Source organism: Juglans regia, chromosome 8, assembly GCF_001411555.2.
Source record: "Juglans regia cultivar Chandler chromosome 8, Walnut 2.0, whole genome shotgun sequence".
NCBI lineage: Eukaryota > Viridiplantae > Streptophyta > Magnoliopsida > Fagales > Juglandaceae > Juglans > Juglans regia.
This window is the reverse complement of record NC_049908.1, coordinates 3823773-3834504: the sequence shown is the minus strand read 5'-3', so window position 1 is coordinate 3834504 and position 10732 is coordinate 3823773. Positions and strand designations below refer to the sequence as shown.

The 10732-nt window shown below is 33.7% G+C and overlaps 1 protein-coding gene across 1 annotated transcript; it reads left to right on the top strand.

Annotated features, from left to right (window-relative positions):
* The first annotated feature begins 9764 nt into the window (after positions 1-9764).
* Positions 9765-10394, top strand: LOC108991138. The gene has a single exon (XM_018965287.2). The coding sequence runs from the start codon at positions 9872-9874 to the stop codon at positions 10211-10213; it is 342 nt and encodes a 113-aa protein (XP_018820832.1). The 5' UTR covers positions 9765-9871; the 3' UTR covers positions 10214-10394.
* Positions 10395-10732: the final 338 nt, after the last annotated feature.

Genomic DNA, 10732 nt, shown 5'->3' with positions numbered 1-10732 from the left:
TAGTTCGATTGCTGTGCAACCTAGAGCTTCTTCTGCAATTTGACCGAACATGATAGCCCCTAGTCGTCCATTACCATCGTTAACGTCGATGTAAGCTCGACAGCTATATAAACAAACTATATTTTTTAGTCTGAATGATTAAGCAATAATCTGAATATAACATAAAATTGATTAAAGAAATATTTACGACGTAAAATATGAATATAACATATATACCGTGGTTGTGCATTACTCATGTATTTGCAATGATAACATTGAAATTTTTCATTTTGTTCATATGCAGTCCCCTTCTTACACCTAATGCAGGACATGTAGAAGAATATTTGATGAAGATCAACCACACAAATAGTTGCTTTAATCCAAAATCTTGCTTTCAGCATTAATTTTGGAACATATATATGTTTTTAATGGTTGTAAATAGTATGTAACCTTAAGATAAGGTTGTATTTATTTTGAAAATGCATGTGTAAAGTTTTTAAAAGGCAATATATATAAAGAAAAAAAGGTTTAAGAAGACCGTAGAAATGTACCGTCATTGGTTGTAATGATTTAAGAAAACCAGCAAGATCATCAAGCTTAATTATGTCTTTCATGTCAACATTTGATGCTGATGCTGATGCCGTTGTGTGATGTAAATTTTTTTCAACGATTTCTTCAAGTAGTGCATGATTTAGCATTGTAGTAAATATTTTTAGAATAATTTAAAATGAATGAGAGAAATCATAGTGGAGAAGATATAAAAGAAAAAACAATTTTAGAGCTAGTGGATGAATATACATTTTGTGTATATATTTTAGAAATTTGTAATATAATATAGAATGTTTAAGTTTTTATAGTTGGTACAGATTATATATATATATATATATATATATAATAAAGTAAGGAAGAATTACCATTGACATAATGGAGTTGCAGCAGGGATAACATGATTTAAGGTAAATACACTTGTTGGTTGAGATGAAAGAGAAATACCTGTATTATAAAGAAAAGAAATTTGTTAGTAGATAATAACATTTTATTTTTTATAAATGCTGATATTATAAGTTGTGTAATATACCATTGTATGAACCGACTTTTATACGTGTTGCGAGTAGAGTTGGCTTAGCTTCAATAATATCAGAGATTGTTCGGCATTCACCATCCACAAATCGACTCCACATAGTTAACCGTATGGGCATTAGGCTGTAGAATTTAGGAGAAAGTATTTAAAAGTGTAGTATGATGAAATAATATTGAAAACAAGTTAATTAAAGAATTTATTAATATCACATACATAGTTGATAAATCTTCTTTACCTCTGGTCGATAACATATATTTCTTGGATTTTTGTTGACCCATGTATTGAGGTAATTTCTCTAGGAGGTTTCATGTATATTGCGATCGCCAGAATAGCTGTCCAATTATGTTAAAAAAGAATTTTTGTGAAAACTGAATAAGAGTATCAAGAAGTACGTTAAATATATTGATGTGATATTTACCTATTTCAGTTCCAGTGTCTTTGTAGTCATGCATATTGGTGAATGGGATAATATCATATTCTGGTAGTTGTAATTCCACTTCGTCATCTGGAATGTATTCGATGATTGTTCTTGAATTTAAGATCCACTGGTATTCATGCACTTCAATTCTATACCTGGGATCTAAAGGCTTAACATAAGTATTACTGATGTAGTAAGACCGGAATATGTGTAACATGTCATTATGTATGTCTATATCTTTGCCGAAAATTATTGTTTGTAGTCGGTTGCCCTGCATAATATTGTATAAATGAATAATTATTTGCATTCAATTAATTATAAAATAGTATTTATTAAATATATATAAAATTTAATTTGGGAATATAGTTAGAATGAATCCATGTTGTAAGGGGAAAACATATTTATTTTGGATATATCATGTGAAAGAATACAATATAAATATTAAGTATGTTTTTGCAAGTATGATAATGATGTTGATGTGTTACCTCAGGGTCTATCAATGTCAGATTTTGATATTTTGTCGGTGAATGTTGTGCAGTACGTTTGAGAGATTTGTCTGACACAATCATTTTGATGCTCCAATTTCTTGTACTTGGAGTAATGTTTTTTATTGATGTATAGACAGTCCGCATGTTGAAGCCTACTTATGAATGAAGAGAAAGAAATATTAGTCTAAACTATTGAATTTAAATAAAATAATTTTAATAAAAGAAAAATTGGAAGTTGTGAAAATTACATAGTGGAAAAACAAATTGTATTTAATTGAGAGGTATATATTGAAATTCGATTACTCACAGAAGTTTATGATGGATATGTTAGTGTTAGTAATTCTTTATAAACAATATTATTTGTTTCAGCTTCTTCACAATCATGAGTTGATACTGGTCTTATAAGAACTTTTATTGAAGCAGAAGTCTTGATTCTTGATAATGCTACATAAAGTTGGCCATGACAAAATACAGGTTGAGGCAAGTATATACCAACAAAATCTAATGTTTGCCCTTGTGCTTTATTTATTATCATTGCAAAACTTAATCTGATAGGAAATTGTGTTCTTTTGAATGGAAAACCACTATTATCGTCTGTATTTGGCAAGAAAGGAATCCTTGGTATGAAAACTCTTTTTCCGGTGTGGTGACCGACTGCAATTTTAGCATCAATGATATTTCGTTCAAAGTTGCGACAAATAAGACGTGTTCCATTGCATAAACCTTCTGAAGGATTGACATTTCTGAGTAACATGATAGGACAATTTTTTTTTAGTAACAATTCATGGGGTGAGAGTCCATTTGGTGTCAATATGTTTAAAAAATCTTTCATAATTCCTTGTTCTGATGTATCAATCGTTTCATCGAAGTTATAGTAATAAAAATATGATTGTATTGATTGATTGAATTAATTTTATTCTATATTTTGCAATAAAAATAAATTCTGAGGTTTTTAATTCAAATATAAATAGCAAAAGGGAAAAAAATTGCTTAGTAACAAAACAATAGTAGAAGAGGTATGATTACAAAATTATAATTTAAAAATGTTTTAATTTTATAATAATTTTTATTCAACTGTTATGTTTCATTTCTTAAAATTTAATAATTACTTAATCGGAAACTACATCTCTATTATTTACAAACTTTATTATTAATATTCATAAAATCTTTATTTCATTTTATTCTTGAAGCATCTTTTAAAATACAAGTTTATGCATACTATTATTTTTATTGAATATGTACTTTATTTTATCAAATTCTTTAATTGAATTTTCAATTTTTAAAAATTTCAACATTTTAATAATTGATTATGTATAATTATATAGGTAAAATTGTAAGTATTGATGTAAGTATTTACATATAGAACTAAATTTGTTGGTAAAATTTTATGAGTAATTTTATAGCAATTTTGTAAAATTTTTTTTGATAAATATGCATATATAACCAATAAGATATAACATTTAACTATGTCGGAATGTTAGTTTATAGTTCATAACTTTAAGAAATCGATATTACTTGATGATAAAAATAAACTCAAAGAGCAAAAGAATGTCAAATTTTATAAAAATAAATTTATTTTTAATTAAATTATATGATTATATTGATTGATTCAATTAATTTTATTCTATATTATGCAATAAGAATAAATTCTGAGGTTTTTAATTGAAATATAAATAGCAAAACGAAAAAAAAATTGCTTAGTAGTAAGATAATAGTAAAAGAGGTATAATTAGAGAATTATAATTTAAAAATATTTTAATTTAATAATATTTTTTATTCAATTGTTATATCTCATTTCTTAAAATCCAATAAGTATTTAATCCAAAATTACATCTCTATTATTCACAAACTTTCTTATTAATATTCACAAAATTTTTATTTCATTTTATTTTTCAAGCATCTTTTAGAGTATAAGTTTATGCAGAATATTAGTTTTAATGAGTATGTACTCTATGTTATTAAATTCTTTAATTCAAATTTCAAATTTTAAAATTTTCAATATTTCAATAATTGATTTCATATAATTATATAAGTAAGATTGTAAATATTGATGTAATTTTTCAAATGGCAAATGCATTTTGTTTATTTTGGAATTATAAAAGAAGCAAATTTATAGTTTAAAGTCAATTAAGACAGGTGGAACTAATTAAATAAAATATTGTTAGTGAATGTTTTAAGCAATTTTATCTCATTAAATAAAATATAGTATTATTTTTATATGATTTATCTTAGCATATGTTTGCATGTAAATGTGAGATGAGATCTTTTTTTTTTTTGGGAAGATAAATGTAGTAGATTCTCTTTTATATAGAAGTTGCTACATTTGCAAAAGACTCTAGATAATCTACAGTGGAAGATTTCAGGAAAAATCTTCTTAAAACGTAGTATTATTTTTAAATTAATTTGAAATTATAATTTAAAATAGCTCAAAGTCTATGCAGAATAAATATTGAATAAATGACATTAAATAATTGACTTAAAAGATTTTAAAATCAGAGAAGCAAAATTGATTATTTCAGTTATTAATTCACAGTATGAAATTAAAAAGTTAAAGAATCCATACTTTTGACACTTTTATAAGTAGCTAGTTGTTGGGATATCTTGTTTCCACTTTCAACTTCACGGAGCTCAACCTATGTAAAAAATTTAACAATGTAATATTCTAGTAAGGACAAAAGCAAAGTTGTAAACAAAAAAAAAAAAAAATTTACTATTATTTAATATTTTTCAAATGGGAAATTCTAAAATATTGGAACATATAAATATTTTTTTAAGTGATTTTGTAGGAAAAAAAATTTTCTTCCTAAATTTTCTCTCTCCTAGGCGATTCTCCCGCACGGCTGGTTCTCCTCCAGCGCAGCCCTGCGCCGCCGAGCCCCGGCCATGATCACAACCACCACCGGCGTGTTCCCCTCACGCCGACGAGCATCCCTGCCACCACCAATGTTCCCCACGCGCAGCCATGGCTCTCCCCCGTGGAAAGAGAACCGAAATGGGTTTCTCCCATTTATGTGATCTTGCGCCGCCGTACGCGGCCACCGAAGCTCACGACCACCACCGAGGAGTCCCCCTCAAGGCGGCGACCAACCCAGCTACCGTCGAAGTCTCCCACGCGCAACCCTCCATCTCCCCCACGGACACCGAACCGAAATGGGTTTCACCCATTTGTGTCATGTTACGCCGCCGTACGAGGCCACCGAACCTCACGACCACCACCGAGGAGTCCCCCTCAAGGCAGCGACCATCCCAGCCACCGTCGAAGTCCCCCACGCGCAGCCTTCCCTCTCCCCCACGGAAACCGAATCGAAATGGGTTTCACCCATTTGTTTCACCGAATCTGCAGCCGTAGGCAGCCACCCAAGCCACCGCACCTCCACCAGTTGACACCGACGACAACCTCTAGCAGATCCAGCCACCACGAGGTTCCGTTTACCTCTTCGTAGCACACTGTGAATCTGAATTGAGCTTGAGATTCACAGAAACCAGAAACCCAGAAACCCATTTGAGGTGTAGAAAGAAAAAAAACATGCGAGAAACAGGAAAAAAAAAAAAAAAAAAAAGATGCAGAAGCTACAGGTGAAATCAGAAGAGAATTGTGTACCAACGGCGAGAAGAAATCTCAACAGCACGGGAATTTTTTTTTCTTCCTCGAGTTGAGTTTGAGAATTATTCTGTAAATCTGATAAGTGTGTAGATCAGATATTTTAAATCCATCTGTTGTATGTAAAGATAAGATATTTTTAAGTGTGTAGATCATGCTAACTGAACGAAGAAGAATAGTAAAATTGTAACTGAATTTTAGAAGGCAACGAGAAAAAAACAAGGTGCTGGATGGAAGAACTATTCATTATTGTAGATGTTATACATGCTTTTAAGTATAGGCAGGATATATATATATATATATAAGATAAATCATGAATCATTGCTTATAATTATTAATTACCAAACGACAGGTAGCTAGAGGTCGGCCAGCTAGCTAGCTAGGGAATTAAGCTGCCGACAAATTTTGCCATCCTGAAGAGTTGAACGCTTATTTTCGCCGATTAATTAACCTAGCTAGCGGCATGGTGAGTTTGGATTTCAAATCCATCTCAACTCTCATCTTATCTAATTATTATAATTTTTAAAATTTTAAAATAAAATAATATTATAACAATATTTTATTTAACTTTCAACTTTTATCTCAACTCAACTCAGTTCAATATCCAAACACAGCCTAAATTTATGTGTGAGACCCATTTCGGGAGAGGAGAGGGGGCTGCGCATGGGGGCTCGAAGGTGGCTGGAGGGTTCCCGGTGTGAGGGGGAGCTAGTGAGGTGGTCGGTAGCGCTGCTGGGTGGCCTTCAGTGGTGAACAGAGGCCGAACGAGATGTGGTTGCTTGGTGAGGGAGGAGTACACGATGTGGCTAATTCCACCGGTACTGACGGTGGGGCTGGAGGCTAACGAAGGCGGCGGGGTTGGGTGAGCTGAGAGAGGGAATTGGGTAGGGGGGAAGGGAACCCATTTTTGAAATACACGTCAGTTTTGCAAGTCTCTTCCTTCTGATCACATGATCACCCCCGTCCCCCGCCCCCAGGATGCGAGGGCAGGGTGTGGGGCAGATTCTCAATCCGTCCTACCTCTTTTCACTTAAAAAAAATACTACATTTATTTTATTTAAAATTATTTATAAGTACAAAAGTAACTAAAAATACATATTTAAATCCAAATTATAAATTTAAATTTCATAAATATGACTATAATTTAAAATTTATGTAATTTTTAAATTTGCTAGTACATATTTTGTATAAATTGTAGTACATTAATTTTTAAACTATGTAGTTTTTAAATTTGTGAACAAGTCTGACAATTGTAATATATATTTATATATACACAATTTGTAAAATATAAATATATATTTATGTTTATATATATGTATATAATATATATATATATATATATAAATGGGGGCAGGGGCGGGGGAAATGCGAGGCGGGGTTGGGCCCTCCCCGTCACCTGCCCTCGCAAGGAGCCCTAGATGCGGGGCGGGGGGCCTCACCCCAGCATGGGCGGAGCGGGGTTGCCAGCCCTGCCATGCGGGGGCAGAGCGGAAGCAGGGTGGGGTAGCGGGGGCGGGACCCCCCTGCCCACCCCTATGATAGACCGAGAACCAAAGCTTTGTTTTTTGATTTCGATTGCTAGAGTTTTTGTTCAAAGGACTGTGTTTTTGGACGAGTCTACAACTATGAGGAGGGGTTTTGGAATGAGGTTGGACATGAAATTTTGAGGTGCACTAGCTTGGTGAGGTTGGCGAACCCAGAAGGCAAAGCTCGAAAATTGTTGCAAGAACGAACCATTTCTCGTGGTGGGTTCAAATCCAATGCTCCCTCCAAACCCATTCTTGGACAAATTAACATATGCCAAGCTTGAAATGGACCAAAACCAACCAGGCACATACCCTTGCAGAGAGTTCCCAGAGATAGAGATATGGGGAAAAGATCTGGCAGGCTTTGCCTTCTAGTGTGAAATTGCAGCGATGCTCAACTACTAGTGTGAAAGCAGTTTGTTTAGATTGCAATGGGAGTGTACTATTGTGATGTTCTTAATGGCGAATCTCATTTGGGATGTTATTCCCTTGCAGTGATGCTCAACCCAGAGATAGTGATGCTCAACTACTACTGTGAAATTGCAGCGAAATGTTTGCAATGCAAAAGCTGGCGGGCTTCTTATCCTCTTCTGCTTCTATATCTCATTTTGTTTTTTTTTTAATCTCACGTGGCGTGAACTACTGCACACCAATTGTATATATCGACTATACGTAGAAGAATTTATAATATAAATATTAATTCTAAGGAGGGATCTGATCAAGATAAACTCTATCTTGTTTAATTGTTCGTGCCATACTGCACATGCATTTATTTCTTGTAATACTACATTTATGCTCCCAAAAATATCATTTTGTTTTCACGTCAAGTATGAGGGAACATGAATTCCTTAGGATAAAGAAGGTATGGACTCCCACATCTGCATGTTATGCATGGATATGGGAGAGACCAAATTTCCAACAAATTGCATAGGTTAAGAGCACTAGTAGACTAGTAGTGAATTCAATTTAGCCAGATTTTGGCCGAAGTTTAACTAGGTTGTACAAAAACTCATTATAATGGACTCAATAGATGAACATTAATTTTAGCCCAAGATTTATTGACTAGCCAAATCTGGCCATCCTCTTGGGTTGTACACGTATTGACACTCCTATAAATCTACAACACATGTACAACTCATCTCGAAGGTTTCTTTACAATCCACTTCTGTCAATGCAAGCATGCAAGTTTTCTTTGTTTTTTTGTTTTTTTGTTTTTTCATAATCCATAGTAGCATGCAAGCCTGCCTAAGAAGATCCATTTGATTTTTAGTCTAACCAGACCAGGATTATAAGCTAATTAACTTAAGCTCAAAAACTCTGAATACAAAGTATAGGTCGCATTGAATTATGGGAAATGTTTAATTACACAAAAATCTCAAAGAAGAAAGTGTACACACTGACATGTTTAATTGGATCCATTAAATTGTAAAATTCTTTTTAGTATAAAGTAGTAGATTTGACTTATTACATTAAGCCATGCACGTTAGTGTATAAACTTTCTTGTATAAGATCATTTATGTGTAGATCTAACACTTCTTGATTGAGTTGTGTAGCTAAAGAAGAAAATTGATACAGACAAAAAGAGATTTCATAAAAGTAAACTGATAAATTGAAGTGGCTTCATGTTAGATTTACTCTACAATAAAAGTAACTTTACAATATGATGAATCATATCAAGTTACATCAATTTATAAAATTATTTTTATAAAATTCTTTTATGACTAAAATATTTCATCTAAATAATAAGTTTACTTGGTTAAGGAATCGAACCAAACCTCATTACCTCACGCAACAATTCATCAATGAACCCAAGTCCACACAAAGGTAACAAGGTAAAGATGAGCCCGGCCACCCCCACTTAAGTTTCGTTTCATCAGTATTCTCAGACACATACGTGCTTAATTATTTGCACCGAATGGTCATAAAAGGCTGCGGCATCTTCCACTGTTTGTACTTATTTTCTAACCGCCACGGCCCACAGTATGACCATCTAAGCTTGCACGTCTTTTTTCTGCCGTAGCCGAAAACTTGGATGCCAAGTTTCAGCATCACCGAATTAGATCACGAGCTAATTTGAGCAGAAGGCTAGGCCCGTGTTTGCCTAGTCAAATCTACAATCATACATGCACGCACCTTGGCCACCAAGCTTTGTTACGCCCAAAGACATCCTCCAATGGCAATGACAGTTGGTTTTGATCATCAGGTAATTACCTACGTACGGAGGGCAGGCTGAATGGCTGTTGGCTAAGGTTGGAGATCACCCAGATATTCAAACTCTCTAAACGGTCAAATCTCAAATGGAACTTAGATCAAGCTTTGTACATCAAGCTTTGTAAAAGTCCATGTCATCTGCGGAGTAGTACTATAACCTTGACAAAACAGGCGGTAATATCAAGAGAACCTGTCAAATTACTTTTTTTTACCTTTCCCAAAATAAAATTCGAAACTTCCAGTTAATCAGCATTAATACGTGGAACATAATACACTTCCATACGCGTCATTCTCCTAGCTAATTGACCACTGACCACTTCCCCCGGCCAGCAACTTCCCTCTTCACGTAACTTTGTATTCGTATATATTAACCTCTTATATCATATATATATATATATATATATATATATATATGTAAACTCCTCTATAAACCCTACCTTATAAAAAAGTTCACCAATTTTAAACTTCGCTATGGTACACTATCATTTGAGAGAAATCTACCTGTATTATTATAGCTTTGTAAACTCTTACTTTTAGTCGCTCATACAATATTTCTGATCAGACATCATGGGCGTGAACAAGTGGTCGGTGCTGACTTGCCTTAGGAGGGCAGTGAGGAAGGTGAGGTTTTTGTTGGATTTTAGTAACCACCAACTAAGTTTCAATGATCGGCCAGGCTTGAGAGCGTACACCAACGATAGCTTTGATTTAGATTCTGAGGATTCAGGGTCTTCAAGTAGGCCGGGGCTAGCACTACAGAAGATGATGAGTTATCCTTCCGAAGATGATGTTGATAAGAGAGCTGAGATGTTTATTGCTAATTTCTATCACCAACTTCGGATAGAGAGGCAAATTTCGCTAGAACTTCAATATTGTCGAGGAAATAGCTTCAAGGCAATCTCTCCATGACAGCTTTTTTTTCACCCTTGGTTCTGATGTTATTTTCGTTTTTGTCCGAATTAAGGAGGCATTGATTTTTATTAAAAGGTCTCAAAACTCATGTTATGGGGATTTTGATTTTGAAGAATTAATCCTGCATGCGTTTGGTGGTCACATGATATAGGGAAAGCTAGGCACGAGATTAGAACTTCGCAACGTTAATCATCGACATGTTCGAGTTTGAATTCAGGCCGTGTGGCCTGCATGCATGGTTGGGGGATTAATCCCACTCTGTGTTCTTTCTTTCCTGATGTAAATTATGCCGTCGCACCGTTAAGGAGCCTAATTTCTTTGATATTTAATTATGTAAATTAATTCCAATTTAATCTGTGATTTGGTTAAATTGGTTTCCTTTTTCTTTTTGTTTTTTGCTCTTTCCTAATTAGGAAACCTTCAGTAAATTATGTTCGATGCATAAGTTTTTGCCAACAGCTTGGATTTGTTTTCTCCAATAAGGCATTTATAATTATTCTATTATAAGTCTTTGTT